The sequence below is a fragment of the Alnus glutinosa genome, chromosome 4 (assembly GCF_958979055.1).
Source record: "Alnus glutinosa chromosome 4, dhAlnGlut1.1, whole genome shotgun sequence".
NCBI classification, from domain to species: domain Eukaryota; kingdom Viridiplantae; phylum Streptophyta; class Magnoliopsida; order Fagales; family Betulaceae; genus Alnus; species Alnus glutinosa.
Window position 1 is genome coordinate 1,953,437 of NC_084889.1, and position 16,342 is coordinate 1,969,778.

The 16,342-nt window shown below is 38.6% G+C and overlaps 1 protein-coding gene, 1 long non-coding RNA gene and 1 other non-coding gene across 3 annotated transcripts; 1 reads left to right on the plus strand and 2 right to left on the minus strand.

Moving 5' to 3' along the window:
• Positions 1 to 4,138: 4,138 nt before the first annotated feature.
• On the plus strand, positions 4,139 to 6,358 carry LOC133867431 (3-ketoacyl-CoA synthase 6). Its single transcript, XM_062304194.1, has 2 exons — positions 4,139 to 4,928; positions 5,206 to 6,358. The coding sequence occupies exons 1-2, from the start codon at positions 4,212 to 4,214 to the stop codon at positions 5,977 to 5,979; spliced, it is 1,491 nt and encodes a 496-aa protein (XP_062160178.1). The 5' UTR covers positions 4,139 to 4,211; the 3' UTR covers positions 5,980 to 6,358.
• A 4,341-nt stretch (positions 6,359 to 10,699) lies between these two features.
• On the minus strand, positions 10,700 to 10,772 carry TRNAV-UAC (transfer RNA valine (anticodon UAC)). Its single transcript has one exon. It is a non-coding gene; the product is annotated as a tRNA-Val (tRNA).
• A 1,554-nt stretch (positions 10,773 to 12,326) lies between these two features.
• LOC133866911 (uncharacterized) lies at positions 12,327 to 16,322 on the minus strand. The gene is made up of 3 exons (XR_009899945.1): positions 15,750 to 16,322; positions 13,937 to 14,035; positions 12,327 to 12,609 (listed from the first exon to the last, which is right to left on the minus strand). It is a non-coding gene; the product is annotated as an uncharacterized LOC133866911 (long non-coding RNA).
• Positions 16,323 to 16,342: the final 20 nt, after the last annotated feature.

Consider the following 16,342-nt stretch of genomic DNA (forward strand, 5'->3'; position numbering starts at 1 on the left):
CAGATTCCGTCAAATACCACGTCAGCGCCACGTGTCGCCATCTTATTGGCGACACGTGGCGCTGACATGCACATCTTAATAAAATAATATAAATTTATTAAAAAATAAATAAATATACTTATTTTTTTAAAAACGAAAAAAAACCCCCTTGCCCCATTTTTTCTTTTTTTCTTTTTTAAAAAAATAAGTATATTTATTTATTTTTTAATAAATTTATATTATTTTATGAAGATGTGCATGTCAGCGCCACGTGTCGCCAATAAGATGGCGACAAGTGGCGCTGACGTGGTATTTGACGGAATCTGTTAAAAATTTTAACAGAATTTGACGTCAGGGATCAATTTGTAATTATTGCATACCACAAGGACCACCCATGCACTTTTTAAACCATAGGGAGTGAAAAATAATTATGGCATACCACAGGGACCAACGTTGCAATTATCCCTTATTAAAATAATCATTTTAAAAAAAAATTATTCAACTAGAAACCAGAAGAGACAACGTTCTTTTTCTTCTTCTAAAAAAAAAAAACTTCTTCTTCAACCTTTCAAACGAAAACCATAACAAAAATAGCTAGAATTTCTCTTCTTCTTCAAACTTTTTCTAGTTTCCCTTTCTTTCCAGACAACCAAACGGCACATAGAAACAAAAATCGGATGAAAAATCAAAAACATTATCAAACAAAAATCAGACGATGGTGAAGGGGAGGATGAAGAAGGGGAATAGGCTAGGGAAATCAACGCAAAAGAAATAAATCAGGGTGAAGAATAATATCTGGGACTTGTATAATACTGGGTGATTTGGTTCTGCAAAATGAAATTGGGTGATTTTGCTGCTTATTTGAAGGACAGTGTCTTCCTTTTCGTTCATGGCTTTAGGGTAAAGAATATGAGAAATTGGTTTGGTGGTATATGGGTGTCCACGGTCCACTTGCCTTCATTTCGTCCATGGCTTTAGGGTGGAGAAGATGAGAAAGCTGGACTTCCTTTCGTCCATGGTAGAAGGCGCAAGGAAAGAGGAGGTGAGAAAAAAGATTAAAAAAGAGAGAGAAAAGATGAGTAATAAGAAAGGAAAATGCTAAAAAGACTTGTAGTGCACAACAAGTGCACTACCCAAAGGCATGAGTCACACCTCAATGTGCTTTAAGATAAAACACTAAGGCCATCTCTAGCAGTTATGGTTAAAATAGCTATTCAAAAAGCCTCAATCTCTACTTTAACCACTGGTTTTCTTAAAATCACTCCAACAATAATCTCTATTCCACACTTCATTTTCTTTAAATAATATTTTTTTAATATTTTTTTATTGTTTTATTTTCTTTCTCTCCCTCCTCCCTCCCTCTCTCTCTCGGATCACTCCTCCTCAGTCCTCACCGGTGGGTTCACCAGAAATAATTTCACACCCTGCTCGCCGACAATCGGCCCCTCTGCTTGCCAGAAAAAATCGGCGCCTCTCCTCGGTCGACCCACCTTTCTCAGATCTCCTTCTCTCCGATTCTTCTCCTTCCTTCTTCGTCGAACCCTAATAAGCGGGGAAGTGGGGGGACATGCGGGATTGCAGAGGAGAAGTGAGCGAGAGAGAGAGAGAGGCTGAAGTGAGGAGATGGTGAGAGAAAGAAAAAAATATAATATAAAATATAATAACTGATGAACAGTGAATAGCCAGTAGTGGCTATTCACTGTTGATGAAGTTAAGGAAAAAATTATAATGGCTATTCTGTTGGATGAAGAAAAAGTGGTAAAAATAGTCAAATTTGACTTTTTGGTTAAAATGAAGCTTCTGCTGGAGATGGCCTAAGAGTGCATGGATCATTTCCTAATAAAAAATTATGCATCTAGCAACAGTATCATGCCATGTGGCGTGATACCGTACACAAACCCATTTTGGATTTCTTTTTAGGTAAGCTGATGGAAGATGTTTTTGGGCTTTTTCTTACCTATTCTAACTTAAAGTGCTGGATAGCAAATTCGTTGCGAGTACTCTTAAAATTTAATGAAAAATTTTAACAAAATGGTAAGATTATAAATTTTTTAAAATTTGATACATTAAATTGAGACTTTTTTAACTTTACGAAAAAGATTGTAAAAATGATAAAAGTAGACAAAATTTAAATGATTTTTTTTTAAAAAAAAATAATATAAAATATAGAGTCGTGTTAGTTGGGACACCATCACACCACTGCATTAAAGACCCTCTCCCCAACCCCCAACTTATATACCAAGATAAGGAAATGATTAAAAAAAAAATTGGTCTACTCTGACTTTTGTTTTTTAGTTTTATGGTAGCCTTCAAATTCGTGAAAGAAGTCAATACTAACGTCAACTCATTAATTATAACTTCACGTACGTGACCCCTTTGATGGTATCAATCTGAATCCATTCGATCGGAACGCATCAGGTAATTACATTCCATAACAATTATCTTGAAGATGCGATGTATAATTCCTCAACCGACTTGAAGTTGATTAATAATACTATTTGCACTAATTTATTATCATAATTATTTTATATTTACTAATATAATATATTTTAAGTAATTTTTCTTTCATACTCTTACTCTTCAAGGCTAATCCCTCATATACATTATGAAAAATCAGCAATTTTTGAATGATTTCAAACTGTCTAGAAATGGTCAAAAATTATTTTGAATAAAGTCCAGATGGTTTATTCTGAATGGTTTAAAACAATCCAAAAACATGGGTTTGAAATTCGGGTTATGGACAGTTTGGGCAAAACTGTCTAGAATCATTAATTATTATTATTATTTATATTAATATCATTTTTTTTATATTATTATCATTTATTTATTTATTAATATTAATAGCATCTAAACCCTAGCCTCCTCACCATCGGTCTCCTCCCTCTTAATCTTACGTCCCCACCAATCGGATCTCTGGCCTTCCTCGCCGACAATCGGCCCCACATTCGTCATCGACGGCGGAAGGTCTTCTCTCCTCGCCCGGTTGATCATTGTCACTGGCGACGGGAACTTCGTGTTCTCCGGCCTTTTCTAGCGGTCCCTCGGCGACGGAAGCGGCGAGTACTGCGTGAACCTTTCGACGGTGACTATCGCCTTGGAGTTTTCGGCAAGCTTCCCCTATGAGTTCTCCAGCGACTCGAAGGACGAGGTCTCCGACATGTTGCTGAGCTTGGATCGCATCGGCGAGTGGAAGCCGGGCGGTGAGTGCAATGACTATGTGAGTCGACGACGCGCAACTCTGAGTTCCTCGACGACGCGATCCGATCGAGCTAGTGATCTAAGTTCTTCATGGTTGCTTTGTTGTGTTGGCGTTGGTAGCTAGTGGTCTCCTTTTCGGTCGGGTGTAGGGAGCAAGGAGAGGAAGGGAGGAGGGAAAGACAGAAAGTTTTGTGGGCAAAAATATTTTGGGAGAAATTGAATTGAAGTTGTGTTCATATGAATGCAAGAATTGAACTTACAATATGTGCAAACGGTTTGGGACCAAACCGTCTATAACAGTTACAAACGATTTGGTTCAAACCGTCCACAATTTTATTTTATTTTATTTTATTTTATTTTATTTTATTTTTTTTTTTTTTTTTACAGACAGTTCTAAAAAAACCATCAATAATTCTCTCTTTTTTTCTTTTTTTGTAGTGATATGATCCCATGCATGTCAATCTTTTCCAACCATTCTATCCTCTTCGATGTTCCTGCCATATTTTTTAGGGTAGCAAAAAGCAAGAAGGCCATTATTGGGTCCTATGACAAAGGAAGCAAGCACAAATTGGCATAAAAGAGCACCAAAAACAATGGGTATCCCGGTGTATTGTTAATTGGCATAGGTCCTCTTCATTTCAAATGAAAATGATACTATTTATTTTATAATTAGAATTTAAAATTAGTACATTTCATGATATACATAATTTCATATTATTTGAATTTAAAAAAAAAAAAATGTATTAACAATGGCTTTATATACATGGTTAGAATTTAATCTTTTATTTGAAATCATTTCCAATCCCTTGGTGGCCAGGGTTGGTTCCAAGTGGTAAGGGGAGTTAAATGAATATTAAAACCATGTTAAGTGAGCGTTGAGTGACGTGGAGTCCTTCATTTAATCCTCTCATCTGCCTCCCTCACTGCCCTTTAAATCATCGATCCCCACCCTCCCCCTTCCTCGCACCACCTGGTTATATCTCAACCAAACCTCCTCTAGCTATTTCTCTCTCTCTCTCTCTCTTAGAGCAAACATGCCTCCAATCTTGCCGGACTTTTCCAACTCCGTCAAGCTAAAGTATGTGAAGCTTGGGTACCAATATCTCGTGAACCACATTCTCACACTCACGCTAATACCGATCATGGCTGGGATCTTCATAGAGGTTCTCAGGATGGGCCCTGGCGAAATATTGAACCTTTGGAGGTCCCTCCAAGTCGACCTCGTGCAAATCCTGTGCTCCTCTTTCCTCATCATCTTTATCACCACCGTTTACTTCATGTCGAAGCCACGGACCATCTTCCTCGTGGACTACGCCTGCTTCAAGCCCCCGGTCACATGCCGGGTGCCCTTTGCAACCTTCATGGAACACTCGAGGCTCAACCTGAAGGACAACCCAAAGAGCGTTGAGTTCCAGATGAGAATCCTCGAGCGCTCTGGTCTTGGGGAGGAGACATGTTTGCCTCCTGCGATCCATTACATCCCACCCAAACCAACCATGGAAGCGGCGAGAGGCGAGGCCGAGCTCGTTATTTTCTCGGCCATGGATTCTTTGTTCAAGAAGACGGGGCTTAAGCCTAAAGACATCGATATTTTTATCTTGAATTGCAGCCTTTTCTCGCCAACCCCTTCGTTATCGGCCATGGTGATCAACAAGTACAAGCTGAGAAGCAACATAAGGAGCTTTAACCTCTCTGGGATGGGCTGCAGTGCCGGACTTATCTCCATCGACTTGGCGCGTGATCTTCTTCAAGTTCGTTACATCATCATTTATCTCAAAATTTTAATCTGATAATAAGCTATGAATTTAATTATGTAATTTATATTCGAGTATTATTCTTCATGTGTGCAGGTTCAAATTCTCATTTTATGAGTGATCGAGGTCCAACAAATAAAATATTTAATTAAAATAAAGAGTGAATTGTAAAGTCAAAATTTGAACTTATAACATATATTTGTTCATATTATGTAAAATCATTATTTATCTTAAAAATTTAAACTTATAATAACGAAGAATTTAATCGTGGCAGGTTCATCCCAATTCAAATGCTGTGGTTGTGAGCACAGAGATCATTACGCCAAACTATTACCAAGGAAATGAGAGAGCTATGCTTCTTCCTAATTGTCTCTTCCGAATGGGTGGAGCTGCTATTCTTCTATCGAACCGAAGATCAGAGCGAAGGCGAGCCAAATACCGGTTAGTACACGTGGTGAGAACCCACAAAGGAGCTGACGACAAAGCCTACCGCTGTGTTTACGAAGAAGAAGACAGAGAGGGCAAAGTAGGGATTTCTCTGTCAAAAGATCTCATGGCCATAGCAGGGGAGGCCTTGAAATCAAACATCACAACCATTGGGCCTCTTGTTCTTCCTGCTTCAGAGCAACTCCTTTTCCTTCTCACCCTCATTGGCCGAAAAGTCTTTAGCAAGAAGTGGAAGCCTTATATCCCTGACTTCAAGCAAGCTTTCGAGCACTTCTGTATCCACGCCGGCGGCCGTGCGGTCATTGACGAACTGCAGAAGAACCTGCAGCTCTCGGCGGAGCACGTGGAGGCTTCGAGGATGACGCTGCACCGGTTCGGGAACACGTCGTCTTCGTCGCTGTGGTACGAGCTGGGGTATATAGAGGCAAAGGGGAGGATGAAGAAGGGGAATAGGGTTTGGCAGATAGCGTTTGGGAGTGGTTTCAAGTGTAACAGTGCAGTGTGGAAGTGCAACCGAAGCATAAAGGCACCAACCGATGGGCCGTGGGCTGATTGCATTGATCGATACCCTGTTCATATTCCTGAGATTGTGAAGCTCTAGGCTAGTCTGCTGGTCTTTGATATGCGTTGCTTCAAAAACCAGGCTGCTGGATATGCATTTGCTTCTTAATTTCATGTATCTCGTCACGACGTCACTACTCTGATCATTTCTTGCCTTTAATTTAGATGGGGTACTCGAAATTAGTCATCCATGTAACCATAATACATAAAAAAAAATTAAAAAAGAAAAAAAAAAAAAAGTAGTCATGCATACAAGAGTTTTTAATTAGTTCTTGAAATAATTAAGCAAGCATAGGTTGATGGGAAATGCAGCAAGTGACAAAATTGTTACTGGATTCGCTACAATATTTTATCAAAGTGTAAAAGATTTCAGCTGTGTCGAAATTAAAATAAAGCCCCTTTTGTCGTTTTTGACTGCAGTCTGCAATCTGCATGTGTACTGTACGTACGCAGGAAAAATGGTGAACTTTAAATACAAATACGAATTCCACATACTCCTCTGTATGTGCGGTAGGTTAAGAAATAAGACCTATTACTGTATTCTGCAGATGTACGTATATATATAATTCAACTCCTCCATCTCCGTCAGGACTCTGGATTTGTTTAACATTTTGCCTTCAATGAGGTTTGGCTAGCTGTGTAAACTGATAGGAGATCCATATACTTTAACATTTATCTCTCTCTATATATATCGATCTTTCATGATCTTGTGACAAGTTCCATTGCTTTTTATTAACTAGAGATGTCGGTTCCTAGGCCTCCAAGAAAAAGTTAATTAATTGGGACAACTACCACCGATTTTTCATGTGAAATCATTCTTATCCCCCCACCTTCATTATGGATGCCCGGCCCTATTTGAATGGAAGTAAGTTAATGGCACAAAGCTTTATAATTCATGGAAGTATGGTTATGGCACAAGCCACAAAGTACGTTAATGGCGGTAAAAGAGGTTAATGGCACAAAGCTTTATTAATGGAAGCATGGTAATGGCACAAGCCACAAAGTTCGAGAAATATTTTTAAGGGGAAAAGACACTTTACCCCCCCTGATTTATCCACGTTGTGGCAATATACCCTCCAATGTACCAAAATTAAGAGATGACTCCCGAACTTGCCAACTTGTGGTAAGTTATACTTTCTGTCCACTCGCCCGTTTGTGTAGATGGAAAATCGGTCATGTGCAACTCTCGTGACCATTTAAGCATAAGTCATTCCCAAAATTGCCCCCTATTAAACGCTGCGTTTCAGTATTGGTTTAGTTGAAAGTCGTCTTCAAGCTTTCTTTGGTCACGTACATCTTCTCCACCTTCTGATCAACATCGTGCAGGAAAATGGAAGCCAACACCCGCGAGCTTACTGCCATGGTCGCCTCTGCGGCGAGTTCGGGCGCACCTATGCGCTCATTGCTTACATGGAACCCACACCCGCTCCCCCACCCTCATCCACGGAACGTGAACTGTTGGGGCTGTCCATTGCTGAGCGACTTCGGGTGCAACGTACCAACGCCGATACGCGATGGGTTCCTGGCAGATTGGTTCGCGTACAGGGGCGTGTCTCAGAGCCCGGGTTTGAGACTGTGCTCGCACGTGGCTTGCAGACGGCCTGAGATGAGGAGGTTTGAACAGGGTCCTCTATTTCGGTTGGATAGAACAAAGTTGAATAGAGGATCCAAGTTTTCTCCAAGAACTTCACAGGATAACATTCTTTGTGTGATAACATGAAAATCAAAATGAGTTTGATGCCTCAGTTACTGAATCTTTAGCTGGTTTTGCAATTTCTTTTACAAGGCACTCAACAATTGGAGCTTTGTGCTCTTTGAGGATAGTAGCAGCCTTGTAACAGCTGTTCTGAATTGTTACAGCTGATTCTTTAGGAAGAATAGAAAGAAACTAAGAGAAATTTGAGGAAGAAGATAGAAAAGAAGAGAAGAAGAATGAAAGGTTCATCTTCTCATGCAGCAATAGCCACGTATGAACATACAGTCCACATGTCACAATCCCTGAAATCCAATTATTAGAGTTTAACCTCTATATATCTGATCGTGCCAAGGCCGTGAAAATCGGAAGACACCTGAAAAAATACCTAGTTGCCAATGATGACAAAAAGAAGGTCCGCCAGAGCCGCAACGGTTCGTCGTGGAGGGCCGTGTGGTTCATTGAGTTGGTCGAAGGGAAAAGCCATGCTATACGCTTGAGAACCTACTATGGCATGTATCTGACTGCCACGAACATGGCGTTTCTTCTAGTCATGACCAAATGCAAGGTGCTCAAGACCGTGCTGGAAAAGGCCTACGACTGGAAGTACGAGTGGGAGCCGATATGTGATGGGTTTTAGCTGAAGCTGAGGACCTGGTGTGGCAAGTATCTCCACGCCAACGGAGAACATTGCCGTGGAGAAACTCGACCACGACTGACGACCCGCACGTCTCGTCGACGCAGAATTGGACCCTATGGGATGTGGACTCCTGGTTCTTGGACAACCTAGAGCCTGGTGTGGCGAAACACGTGACTTGAGGGTACTGTCCTTGGTGGGTTTGAAGCATTTCAGGTTATTTATATTCCGGGGGTTTGAACCGGGTATTTGGTGGGTTTGAACCGGATATAAAGGGTGATGGGGACAGGGGTATTTTGGGAATGTTTTTCAATTAAACGGTCACGTGCGTTGCACGTGACCGATTTTCCGTCCAAACAGACGGGCGAATAGACGGATTGTATTTTTCGCCAAGCGTTGGCAAATTCCGGGGGGGGGGGGGGGGTCATATCTAAATTTTGGTACATTGGGGGGTATATTGCCACAACGTGGATAAATCAGGGAGGGCAAAGTGTCTTTTCCCCTATTTTTAAACTCAGTCTATTAAATTTTTAACCCTAGAGAAAGATTCGTCAATCGAATCTATTAAATTAGAGCAATGCTAAATGTTATACTCTAATTTCACTAGGTTGATATGGCAGTGTCCATAATTTATTGGATTAGCTATTGTTAAAAATAATAATAATAAAAAAAATCAAAGGTTGATAGGAACTGTCATATCAGCCTAGTAGGATATTGGTGTAGTAGTACTTAGTATTACTCACTAAATTTAAATTGATGTGGCAATGCTTATTAGCCATTGTTTAAAAAAAAAAAAAAAATTAAGAATTGAAGTGGCAGTGGAATAAGAGTATAGTATATAACATTACTCCATTTTTAATAGGAGAAATGCTACATATATATATATATATATATATATATACTACACCCATGTGACCCACATTCCATTGGGCGGATGTGGAATGTCCATCAACTTTTGAATCAGCTATTCTTAATTATATATCCCTGCGTACGTGTATGTGCAGCCATCATTTTCTGAACAGAAAGGGCATTAATACTTGTAGCCATGCCAGCACCACAATGGTCCCTTTGCTCTAATTAATTAGTACAGAAAAGCCACCATTTTCTGAGCATAAAAGGCCGGCATTATCCAGCCACCACTACCTTGGTCTTTGCTCTAATTGGCAGAGAAAACGGTTCAACGATCGATCGGCTCCAAACACCCTTTAAAAAAAAGAACAAAACAAAACAAATAGAGCATCAAACACTTAATTTTCAAATTTTTGCTATTTATTTTCAACAGAAATATATAAATTAAAAAAGAGTGAAACTTTGAACGCCATTTTTACATAAAACAGAAATTTAAAATTCATTTAATTTTTCTGAGTGCCATTTTAATTTGTATTCTTTTTAATTTTTTTTTCTTTGCTTTATGAAGACGTGATCGTTCGATCGATGTACTTTTCATAAGCCAGTTGCTATTGCTGGATTGGTGCGGTCCGTACACTAACTAGAAAGGGAGTCCAACTAGAAAAGAGGCGATTAATTAAATTAAAGAGCTTCTTCATATATAAATGCAGCAAAAAGCTTAATTATATTATATTATATTACATTAATTACGGCTACAAGTGTCCCAAAAGTGTGAATGCGTAAATTTGAAGCTAAGATTTAACAAGAAAAATTTAATATTAATTAAATTAAAGTGCCATCCCCTTCCATCTGTAAATATATATATATATATATATATATATATATATATATATGGGTGGTGTGTGTATATATATACGACAAATTAAATTAAAGCACAAACCATATTAATATTTAAGGTTTATAAAGGGGAGTTTTTGAAATAACTCGTAATTTAGTTATTATAATAATCAGAAGTAGAAGGAAAAAGGTCATCGATCAGCTAGCTGCCTTGAACCCAATGCTCCTTGTGTTCCGTGAGAGCATTAATTGAACGCCACAAATGAATTCATTCATTGAATAATAATTTTTCAAATAATTCATTACTAACTCCACGACTGCATTAATAATTATAGTCTTTTGGGGTTTGGAATTATTGGATTGCCGGGAATTCACGTCATTTCGGACAGGCAGGCTTCATCCGGATTTAGGAGCCTCTTACAAATATTTTTAAGGATTCAATGCAATTCGGACTTTTCATACTAGAATTACCACAAATATTATATTTAGTCATTTTTAAAAAAAAAAAAAAAAAGTAATAATTTTAAGGTTTTGTTGGTGGGGGCAGAAAATTACTCAGGAATTTTCAGCTGCAGAATGCATGATTTTCGATCGGTTGATTATTTTAGATGAAATAAATTGTGGGTCATATTAATTTTGCTACGTGCAGCCACATATCGTCACTCCACCAATTAATGAGACTTTCGCAGCCCACTTTGCTCTAAAAACTGCCTTGAATTTTAAAATTAAAACTACCGACGTACGTGTTGCTGCCCAGGATCGAACTGGGGACCTTTAGTGTGTAAGACTAACGTGATAACCACTACACCACAGCAACACCATATGCTTATGTTTAGTCCTTAATATTAGTAACCAATAAGAATGGTGTCCAAAAATTTTAGAAACAACACTTGTGTTGGTTTTTTTTTTTTTCTTTTTGATAAATATTACTCACACTTCCTGACCTAGAACTAAAAATTATTATTAAATTTAGAATTAAATGATAATTTTTAATGATACACTTCAAAAAAAATGTGCATTTGGAAGCGTAAGTTAGGGTCCATTTGAATTTGTAATTTAAAATAACGATTTTAAAATGTACAATTTGAAAAAAAATGATTTTTAAAAACGCAGTTAAGCGTTTGGCAAAATCGCAATTTAGCCTTTAAAATCGCAAATTAGCCTTTAAAAATATGCGGTTTCAAAAAAACACCATATTAATTAGCTGCGATTTGAAAAGGCAAATTTTCTACGTTTTCAAATCGTAATTTTTAAAAACGCAATTTCCAAACTATTTATGTTTTGCGATTTAGTTTAAAATCGCACTTATTGTCTACAAAATCGCAATTCAAAACATATTCTTAATAGAAAACAAAAACTTAGAGGTCATTTGGTGGTGGATAATTATATGACAAACACAATAGGTACGTATCAATGGGCACAATAAAGTAAATTATAAAAAGCGTTATGGAGAAGGGGAACATCTCTCTCTTTTCTCCAGAAAACTTTTCTTCTAAACAGTGTGGTGGGTTGCCGGAGGAGGGAGGCTCCAAAGCCTCCCTCCTCCCGGATTTGTTTCCTCTCTTAGCCCTTTTAAGGCTAGAAAGGTTTTTGTTCCTCCCTGGGTTGCTCCAGTGGAGACTAGAGTCTCCCAGCCACTAGGGCAGTGGAGTTTTGAGTCCCCCCGGCCTTATTCCGGTGGTGGTTTTAGTCTTCCTAGTCCTTTTGGACTATGGAGTGTGGTTTGATTTTTTAGTTTTTTAGGTTTCCTTTGTTTTGGCAGGAAAACACTCCAGAGAGGTCCCAGAGGGAAAGAGACCGCTGCTCGTGTCGCCGGCGGAACGATTTGGCATGCTCCAGTTTTTATCATTCTTCAAGGCCAGATCTGCTCTATTCCGCAGTTCTATGGTCGACATGCGTCCCCCAGTCTTGCTCGCCGTCATCCTCCGGTTCTGCCACTGTTTGCTATGGTCGAAAAGCTCATCAGTGAATGGCGCGTGGTCATCACGCGCCAGGGTGTTTTTCACTCCTTGGGCCGCTCGTGATGACCACGTTCTGTCTCTGTTACCGTGTTTGGTGGAGTTCGGGGGTTTATGTTGTTTGGCTTCTACAGGGGATCTTCCGGTGCCGGCGCGTGTCTCCGATGGTGCTTTCCTCTGACGACAGCTTCTGTTTTGGGTGTTTTCTTGTTCTTGTATACAGATTGTATTTGACAGTTTGCTGTGATGACCCCTTTTTTTTTTTTTTTTTTTTTAATAAAATGTAAAACGAGTCCTCATAGTGGCATGACGATATGTCGCAAAGCCAACATATGGCACATGCCCCATAACATGTACCTGATAATCAGAGTATAACACATATCTATCTATGCAGCGGAAAACATACATCTGAATAGCGGAAATTATAACTTATACATCTATCACAAATTAATTACAACGAAGAGCCATTTAACATCTATCTGTTTGAGTCTTATTAACATTATACTTACATATCAATATGGTTTAACAAAGAATAAGTGACACAAACGTCACAAGCCATACCAAACCTATCAAATAGTGGACAGCCCGTGGTCCGACAATTACAACCGTCGCGGCAAGCTTCAGTCATAATATCCCAAGCACATTGCTACTAATTCATCAACTATACCGAAATACCTGTAGCCAAAGAAACATCATCTACACGGTTGTGGTGGTATCCACATCCGCATAGGTGAAAGAATGAGTTCACCGCCTTAGCATGAAACATACTAAGACCTCAGTGGTATAAGACTAACTGAGTTTTCACAAAGAACCAACCTTTATTTTATTTTTAGTCGTGCGAGCACTATATTAGCCACAATTTACCAACAGCTAATGCAGCAAACACCGACTATTCAGAAAACATTTAAAACATACTATATAGCTGTGAACATATGTAGAAGTTCCAATCTACCGCTTGGAAGATTCTACATATAGACCCCTCTATAATAATACTTTTCATCGATCGCTTGGACATATGTGCACACGATCACTCCATCACATATATCACGATACACATAAGTCTTAAGCAAGGAACATGGCATCTTACTCTTCCATACTAGGATAACATCCGTCAACAAAACACTCGCCACACCATCTCTAATCGTATTTCAGCTTCGTGCCTTGACGTCAGTAGATCATGAGAGCACTAGAGTTAAAACTCAATCATGCTAACACGTCTTTCCTGAAGAACAAGAACAGTCAACCTTTTTACTCATAGACATGCCATTACTTGCACCCGGGCAATCATGTATCCATGTACTTTCAAGTTCAATGTATACTATTAACACATGTGACCATCCGATAAAAATATACATAAGATATTTTCATGAAGACTCTTATGCATACCAATACGTCTAGCAAAACTACTCATAGCATAAAAACATCACTCATTAAACAATGCTATACATGATATGCATGCCTCAATGTGCTGCTGATACGGCCTCAATGTGCTGATATTGTTACTCTACTGATACTGTTACTCTGATATGTATGCTCTATACTACATGCTCTATGTTCCGTGCTTGACCAGTATATATTTCATTACTGTATCATGCTGAAAACATGCAGTTGCTAAATCACGTTCTCTTAAAACTAAACAATCCAACATTTTATGCAACCATTTGAAATCATTCAAAACATAATTTCTTCATAAAATCTAAACAGTTTCAACATGACATGTTCTCAAACTCAAAACATAATTTCATAAAACATAAACAGTTTCAACTTGACATGTTCTCAACAATTTGCATAATTTAAATCTCAACCGCAGAACTTAACTCTTTAAATCAATTAAATATGTTTCTCTCTTGCACTATTTCTTAAACATCATTGATATAATTTAAACATAATCGAAACTAATCAAATCATCTCAAAGCATATAATTCATCATATGGTTGGTTCGGTTTCATAAACAATATATATATTTTTATCAATCCAATACGTATATAAAAATATATATTTTCTCAGTGAGTAGAATACCCACCTTGGCTGCATTAGACTCCTGACTCGAACTTCCACTGGATTCCAATTACTCGAACTCTACATTGGAGAACAAGTCTACATCTCCAATCACGACACAAGCCTGCAAACATTAGTAGCATTAGACTATGCTATTGAACTCTATACTCTATGACACAAAAGCTACCCGTGTGCTCACCCGTCGCCTCACTCACTTCTAAAGCTAGCTAAACACCTTAAGCTATTATTAAGTTAGTCGTTCGTTATAGGTTTGTGTCCTATCTTGTTTATTTATTATTATTATATCTTATTGTCATTGTTAACCACATATACTTAACACATTTACATGCATATTTATGTTTATGTATACACACATACACGTACACGTACAATGCTTATCAAGCTAAGCATAACTTTATAACACACTTAAGTATTTTATAATACATAGACAAACACTAATTATCTAATTATATTACTAAATGAACCCAGAGCCTATTTATGCATTCCTACCACATATATATATATATATATATATACACTTATTGACTTAAGATTATTAAGATAATTTACAACTCTTGTTCTTCTAGTCTTAACCGTTACACTTAATACTTTTACTCATATTAGTCTCTAACCATCCGAGTAGTTTAGGTTTAGGACTTAATTGGATTAAATTACAAATCCCTTGTCATCTCCATCTTTAACTATTTATTATTTTGTTATATAAACACTTAAGGAATTAGGTTATAGAGCCATAACCATATTCCAAGGCTCCAAGTGAACGCCTAAGCCCAACATCATCAACTCTACATAATTAAACTAAGCCAAAGAATCAAAGCTTGAATAACTATCCCAAATGATCCGTTGTAAAGAATCCAACTTTAATCGATTCAACTTTATCTAACATATACTCAAAATCATCATTTTACATATTAAGACCAACTTCTCCCACAAGTGGGAATACCCCCATAACCCAATGTTCACCAAAGTCTAATACCACTTCTTAATCAACATACCCATACAAGCATAACAAGGAATCCAACCATTAATTAACTAGACCTATACATAGTAACACTCTTAGGTTTACAATTAAAATCTCTAATTTATACAAATTATTGACATTAGGACCTAACCCCATAAATACCTATTTTTCATGAAAGCCATAGATAATTTAGGATTAATTAACATTCTAAATATAATTAATCCACTAATTAACAATTTAGAGTTTTAAACATCTAGAAGCTCCAAATTAATTCAACCCATCAAACTTAGGGATTCTTACCTACACTTCAACAACATTAGAATTAAGGTTTTAGCCCAATCCTAAATCAACCTAAATTCAATATCAATCTAACCCTTAAATTCAATCTTCAACAACAAAATACACTCATCAAAGACAGCCCATATAAACTACTCCAAATCAGTAGCTATCTTACCCAAACACCCATAATATTTAACCTCTAAACAACCCATCAAAATTACACTAATCAACCCATACACGGCCATCCACAAGAAGGCCATCAAAATAACCTATTCGGTTATCACCTATACTAGACCCACAAAATCCAATTCAGCCCACACGACCAACAAGGGAAACAATACTACAAAATACCCAAAATCTCCATGGTACACACACTGAAATTCCATACGCAACACTCATCAAAACAGCATAATACTCAATCGCCTAAACCCACAAAATCGTCACTAATCGAATCTAAATCCACAACACTCAATTCAATACCCATAGCGACTGCCGACACAATCATAGAGAACCCCCAAAATTATCAAACCCTAATTCAACAATCCACAAATTAATCCACAAAATTATAGGATTTATATACCTTGGGGATTTTCCTCAAGAATCCACCGGAAATCGTCATTGTTTCCGCCGGAAAACACACATGGAGAATCGGGTCTCCACATGGGTTCAGCGGGTCACAGGTTTTGGGCTGCACGAGTTTCGCTCACATGCAGGTCACGACTCGCCGGAAACCGCTACTAGGACTGCCGGATTTCAGCTCTGGCTGTCGGAAATCGCATCGGACTTCACCACCGAAAGATCGGGTCACACGGGTTCTCGGGTTCGGCTCACGGGTCGCGGGTCCAAGTACATGGGTTCCGCCGGAAATCAGGTCCTAAGTACCACCAGAGTCCCCACCGGTAGAATGGGCCAGAACTCGCGTCGCCGGCATCGTTTGGTTCCGCCGTCGCTGACCCACCGATCGGGTCCTCACACAGGTCTCTCCATCTCCGTGTCTCACTCTCTCAGTCTCGGTCTACTCTCTCTCAACTTGTGTGAAGAAGGGGAAGAGAGAAATAGGGAGGGGCTGCTGTGTGCGGCTACAGAGGAGGGAGAAGGAAGAAAAGAGAAGGAAAAGGAAAAGAGAAGAAGAGAGAGGGGGTGCGTTGGGGAGAAGCCGGAAGAGAAGAGAAA